Source organism: Ricinus communis, chromosome 1 (assembly GCF_019578655.1).
Source record: "Ricinus communis isolate WT05 ecotype wild-type chromosome 1, ASM1957865v1, whole genome shotgun sequence".
Classification (NCBI taxonomy): Eukaryota; Viridiplantae; Streptophyta; class Magnoliopsida; order Malpighiales; family Euphorbiaceae; genus Ricinus; species Ricinus communis.
The window spans coordinates 33117534-33134366 of NC_063256.1; the positions used below are offsets into that span (position 1 = coordinate 33117534).

The window sequence follows — 16833 nt, forward strand, 5'->3', positions numbered from 1 at the left end:
TTATAGTTGTATGTTTTTTGTTTTCAATTTTAAAAACTCAAAATTATTTATTTCTTTATTTACTTTTAAAAACTATTTTATTTATTTCTATAAAATTATTCTCATTATGTTAAACTATTTGCAAAAATATAAAAGAGATGGAAGATTTACAGATATAATACAAAAGAATTATGCATATTAAAAAAAAAGAATTTTAAAATCAAAATTTGTAGTTCTGTAAAACACTTATTTATTTATTTATTAAACTTTTAAAAAGAAAATGAAAAAAAATTAAACACTTATAAATAAATACATTTTGTTTGATTTTTTTTTTTTAAAAAGGAAAATAGAAAACTTAAACAATAACAAACACTCCTTTAACATTTCTAATTAGCATAAATGATAATATCAGTTAAATTATAATTTTTATTTGATAACTCAATTATTCGATTAAGCAAAAGTCAGATAAGCAAATAATTAATTCTGCAATTCTATTTTTTTTTCTTTATTTTCACCCAAATTTACTTTTAACCCTCCATTCTTTCTTTCTTTTATTTTTTTCCAAAGAAAATAAAAAAAAGAAAAAGAAAAAGAAATATCCGTTTATTTTCTCTGCTTTCCCTACTTCTTGCCTTCCCTCCATTTTCCCACCTTCCGAACATGCTGCAATTTTTGTAATTTCCAACAAGATGAGCACAGCATACAGCAACCCTCTACCTAACACTGTCTACTCATCAGCTCCAACAATCCCTCACCATGAAAATTTTCCTATCATCACCTTTGCAATCTCTGTAAAAGGTTCATTTCATTTCAGTTGGGAGAAAAGAAAAAGAAATTTTAACAAAAAAAAAAACAATCTTTTAACATTTTTGTTTTGTGGTTTTCTTTTTCAGGTTTAATAAAAGAGAAATGGAATGGTAGGAGAGGGAGATTGGTTAATTTTTCTCGTGGTGCAATCAGAGCCGTCGATGGAGGTCGACAGCAACAGCTTTCTCCATGGGATGATAAACCCTATGAGATTCTGCCAAGTGGGAAAAAATCATACTTGGATGAGCAAGATGCAGTTGCATTTCTTGATCCTCCTAAAGACTTGATTCCTCTGGAACCTGAGTCTTACAATCCAGCTGCTTATCTCTGGTGAGTCAAATAAGTGTATCTGCTGCTGTTAATAATCTCTGTGGCATGTGAATATTTTGTTAAATTTTGATACTATAAGCAAGTTTCTTGGAAATATATAGCTTGGATTTACTAAGGAATTCCAGAAAACCTCAAAACTTTGAATTTGCAAATGAAACATGGTGCAATGTCGTTTCAATACTATTTCTGTATGCCGCGATATCCAACTGTGAACTGTGCTTCAAATTCAATTCTTACATATTAGATCCATCTTAACAATTATGGGATTTACTTTGCTTATAGTTGATGGTTTTTTGCATTTTGTGTGAAAAATTGTGTGGTTATACACACTTATTCTTGTTGTTGTATTTCCGTTAATTATATTGATTGCTTTACTTAAAAAAGAAAAAAGAAAGAATAGGAGCTCCAAAAAATTTTCTTTATAATACATTTGCATGTGCAATTGATATTCAGTATTGATGTAAAGACCAATTATTGTCTGTTGTATAGTGTTGCTAACTCAAAATCCACAAAACACATGAAGTAATTTACTCCGCCTTGATTGTAAATATTTGATGGTCAGCCCCTCAATTTCTGAACATTTGATTCAATAATGAATGTTTTTTGAGATGAACACTGCTTCCTATGCAGCAAAAAGAGATGGTTCTATATTCTTTTGAGATAAAAATGAGGTAATATCAAATGTGGGCATAATAGCCTAATAGATTCTTAATTCCGTTGTCTTTATCTGTTCTAAATGGTATTCCGAAATTTGCTTGAATATATGCAAATTATGAAATGAGATCTGGGGTTGAACTCAGTTCAACTAGAACAGTTTTTGTGGTTTCTCTCTCGGAGATGTATCATCCACCATATTCTACTCACAGTTGGTTTCTAATGGATGTCCTTGCTATCTTTCTTTGCAAGGAGCCAAGTTTGCATCTTTATTGTCCACTGATTGATCCTCATCAAGTAATATTATATGCTAAAGATCTTTTGTTGGCAGAATAAAAGGAAGACCAAAATTGCTACTATCTTTCCGCTATTACTTGTATATGATTCAAGGCATTGATAACTTACTTATTTTTTTTTTTATTAGATGACATATGCTGGTAATTCTTCATTTACTCTGTTTTCTGTTGTTCTTAATCTGCAGGAAAAAAATTGAAGATATTCCAGAAGATAGACGTCATAGATTGCTGGCCTTGTTAGAACCTAGGTTACTTTTCATTGAAGCTTATCTAGCTCTTTTGATTTTTAAAATGTTTTTTTGCTGAGCTTCTGATTCCTATCTTCTATCTTCAACTTCTTCCCATTTTATTCCTCTATTTGTTGGTAAATTAAGAATCATTACTGCACTAAGCCGTAACTCCTCTAGACTTTGGAGGTCTAGTGGAGTGACTCCCTCAATGGGAGCGGCCATTCGGGAATTTGAAAAAATAGTATACGAATGGCAAATAACATGACGTGGACATGAAAACATATTTGAATGGCTTAAATTGGCAATTGATATTATAGGATGAATTTGATGTAGGCTTATATCAAGAGCTTGGCAGACAGCTGGTACCCGGTACGAAGATCCTATATTAGCTAAGAAAAGTTCATCCAACTTGTTAAATTGTGAAGATTGTGAAACATCAGTTGAATTTTATAATTGCCGAAGTAGTGGAGGTAATTCATCTAAATGTTCTTTTTATATCTAGTTGGATGAGTGTGTCTCTAGAGATTTAGGGTATTATGAACAGCTTATGTGATCGAGAAACATTTAAATTGATTGAAATAGTTAGATGTGAATATTGCAGCTGAAGTCAGTTTTTATCTTCACCATTTCTCTATGTATTTGTTTTGAGATGATTCATGCATTGTCTCTTATTTCAATTGCATCTTTCAAATACATCTGAAAAGGATATAGAAAAGCTTTATTTCTTTTATTTTCCCTCTTTTCATTTATTTATTTATTTTTTGTTGGCAGTGGGAGGGATAAAACAGCAATATCAATCTTAATTCTTAGCTAAATAAAACTAAGTAATCAAGGACAATCAAGGTTAAATCTCTGCATTTGGTTATTAAAATTAAAGGCCATAATAAAATAGAGTTTAATTCGTGTACAATGTTATTTAGTTATCGCAGTGAAAGGGTCAGTACGAGACTTCAGGAATGAACAAGTGTCATTTATTAGAGAGAGAGAGAGAGAGAGAGAGGTTTTGATTATTGAATGAGAAGTAAGGTGTCAATGACAGCTATATCTAGGGCTTGGTGTTGATTATGAGTTTAGGGTTGCTGTGGCAGAGGCTGTTATTAGGGTAAGTGCAAACGATATTACTCTTAATTGAATACTAGACGGCATAAAAATAATGCTAAACTGTATTTAGGATGATTTAGTTATTATAATTCAAAAACCAAATCGAACTGTAATAAAATAGTTAATTGAACAAACTCCAGTTAAACAAATTGAAATTTAGAAAAGAAAACTGAAATTATCAAAACACACTAGTTCTGTTTGGTATACTGATTTAGATTGAATAATGCTAACTGCAGGTGCATTTTTAGCATCATCATCCATACCCAAATACTGTCTGGGGAAAAAGTTTAGGAAGAAATTGATGATTTTGATACTGAATTTCATGTTTGAAATGGATCATGATTCTCTTGCAAAACAGATGAAAAATAGTAAGGTTCTAGGTTTTGTGACCAAGGTTGTGTAGGCAGTCATGCCTAGGGCTGAATCGCATTGCACAATCCATAGAACCAAAATTACTGAAAGTCTCTCTTGTTTACTAAATGCTAAGAGAACATTATAAGAATTGATATGTTGTTATTTGCAACATCAAGAACTGTAAGTTACTGGCCTCCTAAACCTTATGGGACTCGGATCCTATATAAGAAGTGAGACTTCCTGATTTGTGAGGATTGGAGGGACCCTTGCTTTTTCTGCAGAGAAAGCTGCTTCCACAGCTCTTACCTCTGGGTCTTCTGAACATAAAAGAGCAACCTTATTGTTGCATCAAGGTTCTCGCTGTCTCACCCTCAGTTAGAAGATATGCTCTTTGCTAATTTGATTGAGAAAGGGTACAAGAAGACTACATAGATTAATAAGAGACTTGAACTTAAAATTAGAAAGCTGACAATTAATTTGCTTACTTGTAAAATATTTTTTTGAATTTACAATAATGCTCCTGAAAAGTTATACAGATTGTACACTTTTTGACATCATCTGTTGGTAGATTATAATTAATGATGAAGTGAGAGGCGATACTGGATATCTGCAACGGCAATGAGGATAAGTAGAGGATCCAATATAATAAGTGTGCAATCATGACCAGGTGTTCTGTGACAGATAAGAAGAATGGAAGAATGATATGGGGAACAAAAGAAGGCTAGGGAATACTGTATGGCGTCAGGTGTAATATCCTCAAGGAATAATATATGACAATATTTTAAAGGGAGAACGAGAATTGAAGGGGAGTTTGAAGTCCAAAATGTCCAAAAGATCGCAAATGGTAAATGTGAGGGGGTAATTTTTAACGAGAATGTGGTAACAATTCAACAATGTCATGACAGCTGTAAATGTGATTAGGAGAAAATAGGGACATACTACATGTTCTAAATGACAGTTGGTACTGACAATAGGTAAAGAGAGATGGTCCTCTTTGATAGGGCCACTCCTGGTTGATGAAACTTAAAATTTTGTAGACTATCCCATTGGTTTAGATTTAATGCTTGAATCCTGCAACTAAACCCATAGTGAATTCTATTGACTGCCTTATTTATAGTCTCCATGTCTTTATTTGGAAATCCTAAATAATGTCAAATTACATTAACTGATAATGGTGATGATTCAAGACAAGCATATGCATTTCACCGCATGTTTCTTACTTATATTTCACCTCTCCAAGTTTTAATATATGCCGTCCTTCCATGACAATATGATACTAACATGAGAAACTGGTAACTAGGACCTTGGCCTATGGGTTGGTTGAAACTCTTCAAGAAGGTCAGTTCTGAACTCTTTGTATGATGAAGACATTCTTACCTTTCTTGTTCTCTTAATTCTCCTTTCTAGCTCATTTTCTCTCTTCTCTCTCTCCCTTCTTTTTCCTTCTATTTTTCCCTTCCACTTTATGCAATGACACTTTCATTTTTTTCGATGCAAATTTGTTTGGGCTTCTCAGGCTATTTTCCGTTGCAATGATGGGAAGACCTATGGAAGATTGATAGGTATGTTCGATACTTGTATTTCCCTTATTGACAGATGAAGGAAATGAATTTACGTCTAAAATGGTTTTCTTTGGTCCTTTTTTCTTTTTCTTTTGGGCTGGGTTTGGGGGCAAAGAGATGCAAAAAGGGAAGAGATGTGAACTGCCACAATCAAATTTGTTTGTCTTTAAAATTTCATAATCCAGCTTATTCAGATTCAATTTATGTTCATGTTGCATTAATAATATTGGATGAGTAGTTCAATGGTTGAGTGCCAACATTGTAATGTAGGAGATTAGAGTTCAAACCTTGGTTGTGGCTTTTGTTGGGGTTTGGTACTTGATCAGGTTTGATCCCTCACAAATACTTTTAGAGTTGGACTTACAGTGTGTAAAATTACACACGGCACACAGACACACATATATATGACGGTGCCCTTTCTTTTAAAATAAACATTGAATTTATGTTGCTTTTGTGCTTATGCATCCATTTCCATATCCTTTCATTCTATCGTGATGCCAATTGCCAAGTGCAAATTTGTATTGAATGTCCTATTGCCCTGCACTAGACAGGTGATACATGCTGCCTCTGGATGCAGTTTATTTTGCAGTAATGATTTCTGCCTAAACCTAGTATTTTGTTCACCTCCTATCATTAAAAAGATGAAGGCACTGTATGAGGCTTCTGCCAGACAAGTGATATCAAGTTGTGAACCCTGCTAAACGGGTCTAGTTTATCAGGCTAATTCTTTTTCACATGCTCCTTGTGACCCTTAAATTTCTACAAATAGATAAAAAAATCAATATGTACTTTCAAGTATCTTGCTTTTGATTGGTTTATATTGCTTATTCCCCTTGTCCAATTTCATTTATTTTCAGAGATGTCTGAGGGGTGCATTTTTAGTTTTCTGGTTCATAAAATAAATTTTCTGTTATAAGCCATTGTGTTTTGCTTACAAGGTTAATTTGCTTGACCCCAATGTCTCTTAACTGATAACAATAATGCTTGAACAGGTGGATCATTAATTGCTCAAATTACTAACACGACTAGTCCATTGTATTTTATGGTAACACAACATGGGGAAGTAATGTCAACAGAGCAGCCTTGTGATCTAGCATATGAACTGGGAGACGGGCAATTGAATCTCCATAATTATCCTCAAAGTTTTCCAACACCAGGTGAGATTTGTTTATGGTACTGTAGCTGATATGTTGACCGAGAATTATAATTTCTTATGCATGTTTTGCTGCTTGTGTTCTTGCAACAAAGTCATAAGAACTTCTTTTCCCCTGACTTGTTGAGATAATGGTGGTAATTCATCTACATTCTAGAAGATCTTGTGAATAAACCCATAATGGTATCTCATTTCACCAACTCAACTCCACTAGCCTGTTTCCCTAATCCATTTGGGTTTGCTTATATCAATCACTTTCTTTCACTATTCTCATTTGAGGCTACACTCGGAGAATTTCTAATACTGCCAAATCCTTTTTAATCATTTATTTAACTTGAATATACTCAACCTTCTATACCAATATATTGTAAGTTTATGTTAGAAAAACCAAATCATCTCAATCATTCCTCTTTCAACTTATGTTTAATGGACGCCTTCCATATTGCTAGGACATTCATTATCTGGTTTTCTTCCACTCCATATCCTCATCCCTAGCAACCTAATATTACAAGCATGTCTTTTCGTGGTCAAACTGTAGTCACTTGTAGAACTCCTTGTGCAACTTAACCAGGATTTATGATTGCATTAGACCTTCGTTGTACCTTTTCATTTTAACCATCTTGATTATAGTCCTATGACGTTCTCTTCACAATGGCCATCCTTTTTAATGAAGAATCTGGGCGTAGAAATTGTGTGCTTTGTCATTTAAATCATCTATAGTAACTTTGTGATTTGTGTTGTACTTGCTCTCCCTTGTGCTGCTAAAATGGCAATGCATATTGGTTGTACTTAACTTGAAACCCCTGGACTATATATCTGGAGCTGAAGGACATGTTGTCTTTTCCATAGGTCCTTGTAGTAATGAGATTTATAGTATTTCATGCATAGGTTCATCTAGTGCTAATTTTTTTCAAGTAGGTACTCACTCTTCCTCCTCCACTATTACGAAATACATATAAGAAAAGAGGAAAGGAAAAAAGAGAAAGAAGAAGAAAAGAAGAGAGCTCATTGACTGACTATTTGCCTGAGATATAAAACCACTAATCAAATTCTCCTCTTTTATTGTGAACAATGTGTTCTATTGTTTTGGCTGCACAGTATATATAAGCAGTCTGACCAAATTTAATCACTTTTTGCAGCAAAGCATCCGTATCCTTTCAATGATCAGGTTGTTATATATGTTCGTCATGTTGGACCTGGGGTGTCAGTGGGGCAAGCATGGCAAGAAGGAAATGAATTGCAGCAAGTGCCTCGGAAGCTATGTGGCGAGATATTGATGGTTAAAGATTATAGTGCATCCTTGGCACGTTGCTGAAGAAATGTCATGTGCAATATATCATTATGTTGATCCATGACAAAGTTCTTAAGGGTACAGAGAGAATTACTGGAAGATATGCATGCCCGGGTTTTGAAATAGACATGCTTCCTGCCGAGGTTTTGAAATAGACATGTTTCTTGCCAGGGTTTCGAGGTAGATAGTCTTCCTGCCAAATATTTAATCATGGATATTGAACATGGAAGAGATGAGAAGTTTCTGAAGCTATCTTTGGCTTGTGGCATTGGTTGCTACCATTTAACTGATTTTGATCTCAGAATGTGGTTCCTGAGACTCAGAATTTTGAATTTCTTGTAACAAAGTTTTAAATGTAAATATTGTCCATCCGTCGAAACTTCTCATCATAGTTGGCCTATTACGGGTGTGCTTGGAATTACTGTTGCGTGTCGAGAGAACAGGTTTAGAATTTTTTAAAATTTAATATATTATTTTTTAAAATTTTTATAAACTGTTTTTTTCAAATCCTTTTTAAAAAGAAGCACTTTTCAATGCCAAAGAAAGCATACATGTGATGGACCCGAAGTAGTACAAACTACTGACGGAAGTCACAATTTTCTGAACTTTGTGAAATGTAAGTTTGGTTTCTCAGCTGTCTTATTATTCTCAATATTATTGTTAGACATGACATAATCAGAGCTGTTTCAGTATTCCTTACAATTTCAACTGCTAGCTTGGACTGTTTGATACCCATGGTGCTTTAAATATAAACCTCGGAACTTGCCCAGGACTCCAATTTTATCAATCAACCAAGGATTGTAGCTTTTCTAAAGGTGGATATAAAGGAGCACCTGTACCTCTAAACCAATCTGACTATGCAGAGTTGAATTGACTGCAGCCAGAGACTGGCAGAGCATGAGAAAGTCTCCATATCTGTACAGAATGGAACCACATTCCTGTGTACATTGACAAAAAGGATCTCACTTTCCCCAAGTATAAACTATAAACACTGATTTTGAGATGCCATCTCTGCATAAGCTACAACACCTCAAATCCTACTCTCTACATGAGCCAACAACATCATTTTCAACTGTTCTTTTACATGCCTTGATTAACCATCACGATCCCTTGATTAATCATCACAATCCCATCTCCATAGCACACAACGCAATGCCAGATGCTAAGTTTCCCAGCAAACAGAGACATGTGTCACATGCCATCAAAGAAGAATGCAGCCAAAAAAAAAAAAAGAAAAAGAAAAATCAAGTACAAGTACAAATCATAATGCCATCAAAATAACCCAATAATAATAATACAAAGTAAAATAGAAAACCTGAAAGAACTCATCCATGACATTAAGCAAAATTTCTGCACTACTGTATTAAATCTGAAAGTTAACAAATTCCTTGAACTATAGAACAAGGACCCAAAAGCTATAATTTGCTCAACAGCTTGACAACTTTGATTCTTTCTGAAAGGTAAATGATACGAACAATTTGGAAAAAGGTTTTATATTTAAAACTTCAAAAATTGCTTGTTTCTTAGAGGTATAGGCTAAAGAGTATAAGCTATTTTGGGGAGGGGGATTTATCAATGGAAGGAGGAATCTTTTGGGTTGTTGTAGATGCAGACTCTTGGGAGTCAACAAGTTTGCGGAGTCTCTCTTGAAGAGCTCGTACTCTGTCCTCAGTCTTCCGAAGTTTTCTCCATCTATAGGTAGTCCACAGAGCAAAACCACCATACACTACTATATACGATCCCCACACATATGGATAAGTTTCTGCATTCTCTTTGATTTTTTGATATTGTTCTACTACCATTTCTGTAAAACCCTGCAGATTTGTGCTTTGCTCAGCTTTTTCTCCATCATGCTCACTAGCCATTTCCTTTGATGCTTTCTAATGAAAAGTTGAACAAACAAAGAATCAATATGAAATCAAACTTAAGCATAATAGGACCCTTATAATTTCAAATATTATAATCAAATATGGTACTCTCAGTCAATTGTTGTTAAGAACACAAAGGCCTTAGTTTGAGGTAGCAACATCATAAAATAGAGAGAAAAAACATAAGGAAAATGGCAAGGTTGGTGTAATGTAGCAATGCAAGAAGCAGGGAATTGGGATATGTTGACTCCATGAGAGGAATCCATTAGTTCAACCAAGCAGTCAACCAGTCCAACCACTTCAATAAGCAGACCCAGTTTAGATGACTTCAAACAGTCTGGTGCCCCCAATTTTAAGACTACAAAAAGTCTAGTCTACACTTGAAACTACCCTAAAGCACAAAATTTCACTGTTAAACTACAAAAGGAACTCGAGTATTCAAACTAGTGAACTATCCCCTAAAATAGCACACCCGCTTCACTGTTAAACTTCAAACAAACTCAAAGTAATCAAACTAATGCACTATCCTCTAGAAAAAGCAACACTGGATACCATAATACATAATGTCATTTCTTGAAACACCAAAACAGCACAATTAAGTTACTCAATGAACACTAAACAATACATGGAGTTATTTAGTACCCAGAAATTCTTGCACCTTCTGCAATCAAATGACAGAGAAAAAGGCAAAAGAATCAATGGAAACACTAATACGATGTTCATCATTTCAAAAACAAAAATTTTTAAAGCATGACCCAGATAACAAAATTACTAATCACAAAAAAAAAGTGAGGTTTGGAAGTAACCTTGAGAAGTCAATTGCTTGGAAAAGTAGTGTCAATTTGGCTTAGAGAGAGAATCTTCACATATTCTTAATTAGGGTTGCCAAAGCTGAGAGACTGAAGAAGAGAAGATGGCAGCAGTGTGTGCGCCATGTAGTGGTCATTAAAACGACACCGTCGCACTCCTATTTATTTTAGGCGCTAAATACCATTTAACCCTCTAGATTTGGTTTAATATATGAGTCTGCCCCTGTATTTTTTTTATTATATTAAAACTCCCTTGAATTTTTAATAAAACTAATTACAGCTCCTTTTGTGTTAGTCGAATAACTAAATTATTAATTTTATATTACAATTTGATCCTTAAACTTATTATCAAGTATCAAACTCATTCAAAATTAGTTTTATTATCAAATTAGAGTAAAATCTTATTTTTAATACAAGTCAATTTTAGTGTCTAATTAAAATGATAAATTTAATATTCTTTTACTTTATTATATCTTTTAATTTTCAGCATAATTTAATCCTAAAAAATTTAAACATGTTAAAAATACTTATTTTTTATTTAATATTATTAAATTATTATGTAGTTTAATTTTAAATTTTCTAAATAAAATAAATAGTTAAAAGTTAGTATTTTTATTAGACATTAAAATTAAATTATATTAAAAATAAAAATTTTACTTGTATTAATTTCATTTGAATGGTTGATAAATTTTTTTTTAACATATAAGATTATTATAATTTATTTTATTGATAATAAATTTGTTATCTTGGTGTCTAGATTATTTAATCCTTTATTTTAAGTTTAATTATTAACACACTCTTCAAGTTTACCTTAATAGCCATTTTGTTCTCTAATGTTTCATGTTAATACTTTTAGAATTCAATCATTATATGTGAGTGATGGTTGGCCAGTGTCGCAATTTCAAGATTCAAGTGGAACCAAAAAACCACTAATCGACGCCATTGAGGCTATAGGGACTAAAGTGCATAATGTGTGATTATGTGTAGTGATGCAAGAACCACTCGTTAAATAATAAAATTAACGACAAACATACACTAGAATCAACTTCTCTTATCCTTAGCGAGTCGCCACTATGGTGGCAGTTTCAGGCGCACATCCAAATATCTTTAGTGACTACGTCACTATAAGGCTTTTCAACCTAATTGGAAACATGCTAAATAGTCACGGAGACTAGCGCAAAAATGGGAGTCACCACCCGGGTAATTCATCGGGACACTTTTACTAATGAGTGACGTTTCACCGGAAGCTTACATCACAAATCCAGATATGAACTCGAAAGCCAATTTTCTTATTTGTGTATATTTGTCTTTAATTTTATTGTTTAACAGACTATTATTTATAAATGCAATAGTTATATATTACACTCAAGCACTATAACATGTAGGTCTATGTTGATTCTAAGGCCCAATTACCATTAATTAACCTAATGGACTACATTTATGCTAGGTCCGATTTTAAAGCCTATGCCTATATGTCCAATTTTATTTAGAAAATCATATAACAATATATTTAGCATCAAAATAAAGTAAAAAAAGTAAAGTGCAGAAAGTAAATCTAGCTATTACAACCCTCCTATAACTACAAAATAAAAGGAAAAACACCTAAAACTAATTTACAATACATAAAATAGCACAAAACTTGAAGAATTGGCCCATAGAAACACACAGCTAATCGGTCTAGGGCTTAGAGCCGATCTGCTCAACGCAAAACTGAATTGGCTATGCACTAAGCCGATCGGCTCTGAGATGTTTGGCAAGTCCTTTTCACAATTTTCTCTAGTTTTTACTCCTAGAAGCTGATTTTTACATGCATTGGAGAAAAAAAAAATGAACTAGGAATGCACGAGACTAAATTAAAAGTGCAAAAAAAACATAAAATTAAATGGAAACCGTAAATAGTGCAAAACTCTAGAAAATTAGACAAACAGTAGATGGAGGCGGCAAATTTCAAATTTAGATCCTAGAACCCTAAAACCACTTTTAATTGTTAAAATATGAAGAAATCATTAACCTAACATGCAATCCTTATCACTTGACTAATGGATCTAAAAAAACCAAAAGCTGGCATATCATCAGATCCAAAGCCCTAACATGTTCTTATTATCATATTCAATTCCCAACATGTTCATATTATCATGTTCAATTTTTAGCAATTTATAAGCATGTTATTTTGCAATAGATATCATTCTAATCATTAAAAAATATAAGAAAACAATAAATAAACCCTAATCATATTTTTAAATCATAAAGGAACATAGAACAAATTTAATGGAAAAGATGATGTTGATGCTAGATGTGTGGGGAACCCTTAGGTTGTCACTGTTGGTTGTTTTTCTACGAGTCTCAGGAGACGAGGAAGCTATTAAATCAAAGATTGGTTGGAAATCCAGTTCTGCCTTGGATTTTCAAAAAAAGCTCTTTTCGTTCTTTAATGGGCTTCCTAATTTGGAGTTCTTACTTAGTGGCTTGCTAAAGGCTAATTCTTTATATATGTCGATGTAGTTAAAACTTTGAGGAATGTTGCTACTAGCCCTAGACCTAGGGTGTATCAGTCTATTTATAGCAATAGGGTAGGGAAATCCTAAGAAATACAGATAATTAATCAATTATTTGAAAAATAAACTATGATTATCCCTCCCTCTATCAGATTAATATCAAATAAAAAGGGGATTAAATCTTTTATATTCAAATAATTATCATTAAAAATATTTAAAGAGTCCCAATAATAATAGTAAATACCTTCTAGAACTTATTTTTACCAATTTTTGATGTTCTAGGTTGAACATATACATAAAACAGCGTCAGATTCGAAAAATAACGGCCAATCAGCACTGCGTAGAGTCGACTCGGCTGTGCACAGAGCCAATTGGCTCAAAGGAGAAAAGTTTCAAATTTTTGACAATTTAGTTTCTGAATTTGTAAAAACTATCATTTTACCCGTCAAACTTTATTTTTCTATCAATTGAGTCCAAATTGATTCTTGAAAAGTAATTTTAAGCCTAATTATTTCCATCCTTTACTTAGACTCATTCTTCCTCAATCTCTGATACTCGAAAAAGGCAGTAGCTTTCATCATTGGGTTTTCCATAATTTTCTTGATTTAAATTCGAAAAATGGGTGCTGACAGGAGGCTGACCTCAATGTTCAGCATTGTTGGGGTGCATAATCCCTTCCAAGCATGTATCTAACTTTTTGAACCAAAATCTCTTATTTGAGAAGGGGGAAAGTTAGGCTCTCCGCGAAGAATCTGAGCTGCTATCCTTCACCCCTCTCTATTTATCCCTGTTACTTTATCTTGGTGGCGACTCCCAATCTTCTTTGATAACTTTATTTAATCATACATTTATTGTGCTTATTCCTAAAATTAAACCTCCAACACGTCCTAAGGATTTTCAACCTATTAGTCCATGCAATGTTGTTTTGAGAACCATTACCAAGAGCATAGCTAATAGGTTGAAAATAATTTTGTCCTCCATTATCTCTCCTTCACAAAGTGTATTTATTCACGGTTTCCTGATTACAGATGATGCAATAGTAGCCTTCAAAAGTTTTCATTCTATGAAAAAGAAAAAATCAAGTAAAAGAGGTCATGTGGCATTGAAGTTAGAAATGAGTGAAGCATATGATAAGGTAGAGTGGCATTTTCTAAAGTTTATCATGTCTAAATTAGGTTTTGTAATGCATGGATTGATTTGATTATGCGTTGTGTAACCACTGTGTCTTACTTTTTGTTATTAAATGGTGATGCTAAGACAATATTCTTCCCTTAACATGGTTTTCGCCACGGGAACCCATTATCGTCTTATATGTTTTAAATCTATACAGAGGGCTTGTTTTCTATGCTGAAGAATATTGAACAGTCAATGATTATTTATGGATATAAAGTTGCGAGAAGTGCGCCCCCTCTGTCCCACTTGTTTTTTTGAAGATGACATTATAATTTTCAATAGAGCAACTATTCAAGAGATGGATGTAATTTCAAAGATTCTTCGCTCATATGAGGAGGCTTCGGGCTAGAAGATAAATTTAGATAAATCAGAATTATCAACGAGCGGAAATGTTTCCCAGGTAGTCAGTGAGGAGCTTCAGCAAAGGTTGGATGTTAGAAAGGTGGAGGTTCATGTTAAGTACCTAGGACTCCTTACTCTGATCGACAAGTAAAAAAATAATTTTTAAGATAGACAAGATAGAGTAGTGAGTAAATTGAAAGGGTGGAAAGGGAGGTCCTTATCCAAAGCTAGGAATGAGGTTCTTTTGAAGGCAGTGATTTAATCAATGCCAACTTACATAATGAGTTGCTTCCTTCTTCCCATTTCTATTTCTCAGGAAATTGAGAGACAAATATCAAGATTTTGGTGGGGTTGCAAGGATAGGGAAAGAAAAAACACATTAGGTAATTTAAAAAAATATGTCAACACTAAGAGCGACATGAGGTCTTGGTTTTCGTGACTTGCACTGTTTCAATCTTGCGATGATTGCTAAACAAGCTTGGAGGTTAAAATGGAAACAAATTCGTTAATAGTGAGGGTATTGAAAGCCAAGTACTGTCCCCATATAAATTTTGATGAAGCAAAAATAGGCTATCAACCAAGTTTCTCATGGAGAAGTATTATGGCTGTTATTTTTGGCTCTTTTATTCTACGTTGAAAAGCTAAGAAAAGGAAGAAGTAGTCCCAAGGCTTCTCTCCTTTTCCAAGTGTCAAGAAAAACAATGGACATTATATTTTTATGGACTAAATTGTATTTCTATTCTTTCTCTTCTTATTAATATTTCTTTGTAATTTTATTGAATTAAGAAATATTATTTTGGTAGTATCCGAGGAAGTAAGTATAATTTTTACTGAACCTCGTTAAAATTCTGGTGTTTCTTTTTTTATTGTTTATTTAATAATTTATTTGTTGGTGGAAACTAACACGATTTTTTCCATAACAATGGCATCTAAGGACCTTGTGTTGGAGAGAACGACATGGAGAGTTGGTAATGAGGATCAAATAAAAGTGTGGAGGGATAGATGGATTTATGGGAATTGTTTTTCAAGCCAATCTATCGACGAAGTGAGCTACTTGAGGAAGTAACTGTTAGCATGTTAATTGACATGGACACTAAACGATGGAAACATGATGTCGTGAGGAGTGTTTTTATTCCCAGCGATGCTGATCAAATTCTACAAATGCCACTGAGCGTGCAACTGACAATGAACAGAATGATATGGAAAGGCACTAAACATGGTCACTTCTCTGTAAAGTCAGTATACCATCTAGCAACCCAGCTTGCTTCAGGTTCCAGTTTATCATCACCTTCATATGGTGATCCCATGTGGCACGCGTGCTCGGAGACCTTGCAAACTAAAAAAGCAATTTAACACAGAGGGGTTGAACTAGATACAATGTGCAATGTTTATGGTGAAGCTTTGGAGACTATGCACCATGTCTTCTTCGAATGTGCTTTAGCAAGGGGAGTTTGGTATGCAAGTCTTATACGGCTTGATTTTTTATGTGTGCAAGTGCAATCTTTTATAATGTTTCTTGCTTCAATACTTGGCGGATTTCCAGCTCAGTATGTGGACATATTTTATACAATAGCATGGGCAATTTGTTCCCAGTGCAATCAAGTGTGTTTCAAGCAGAAGCAATGTACTACTGTTGAAGTTGTAAGTTTGGCTTCTAAGAGGTTGTCAGACATTCAACGACCTAGGGTCAACGATGTAACCACATGTCCTCCCAACACTGAGGTATCCAGGTGGATTCCTCCACCCTTAAGGCTTCGAAAGTTGAATACTGATGCGACATTGTATGATGATGGAATTTTTGAACTTGGCTTTATTGTTCGAGATGATTTTGGGGAGGTTCTAATTGCAGGCACAAAAAGAACGAGTATTGTGCACATTAGTACTCCTGCAGAAGTCATGACTATAAGATAGGCTCTTGAAGTGATAATTGATAGTGGTATTTGTATCTCCCAAATCTGGAGTGACAATGGTTATGGTTGATGGTCTAAATAGAAAGCTACATGGGGATGTTTTTGGCCAATTGCTTATCGATGACATATCAGATTTGGCTTTAACAGCAGGTGTGCAAAATTTCTATTTTATTCGGAGAGGAGCAAATCAAGTTGCTCATTCCTTATCTCACTTCGTTCATGAAAACCAGGTGGATTTAATTTGGGTTGAGGAAATCCATCGTGGCATTCATTTACTGTTTCTAATGATGCAAGACTTATTGCTTCCATTTAATGGGAGTGGTATTGTTCGAAAAGAGAAAATTTAATTTAATACACAAATTACATCTTTAAAAAATTAACTTATTACATTAGCTAGTTCCTATATTATTTATGTTTTATTTAAATACCTTTTAAATTTAATTCTAGATTATACTGGAATAATACTGACTGATATTTTC

General features: G+C 33.7%; 2 protein-coding genes across 2 annotated transcripts; one reads left to right on the forward strand and one right to left on the reverse strand.

Annotated features, from left to right (window-relative positions):
• Positions 1-554: 554 nt before the first annotated feature.
• LOC8271503 lies at positions 555-8157 on the forward strand. Its single transcript, XM_015724090.3, has 8 exons — positions 555-777; positions 873-1116; positions 2252-2314; positions 2630-2766; positions 5052-5089; positions 5268-5313; positions 6306-6470; positions 7606-8157. The coding sequence occupies exons 1-8, from the start codon at positions 669-671 to the stop codon at positions 7779-7781; spliced, it is 978 nt and encodes a 325-aa protein (XP_015579576.2). The 5' UTR covers positions 555-668; the 3' UTR covers positions 7782-8157.
• Positions 8158-9089: 932 nt separating this feature from the next.
• On the reverse strand, positions 9090-10583 carry LOC107261873. Its single transcript, XM_015724091.3, has 2 exons — positions 10432-10583; positions 9090-9637 (listed from the first exon to the last, which is right to left on the reverse strand). Exon 2 carries the CDS (start codon positions 9620-9622, stop codon positions 9308-9310), a length of 315 nt encoding a protein of 104 aa, XP_015579577.2. The 5' UTR covers positions 9623-9637; positions 10432-10583; the 3' UTR covers positions 9090-9307.
• Positions 10584-16833: the final 6250 nt, after the last annotated feature.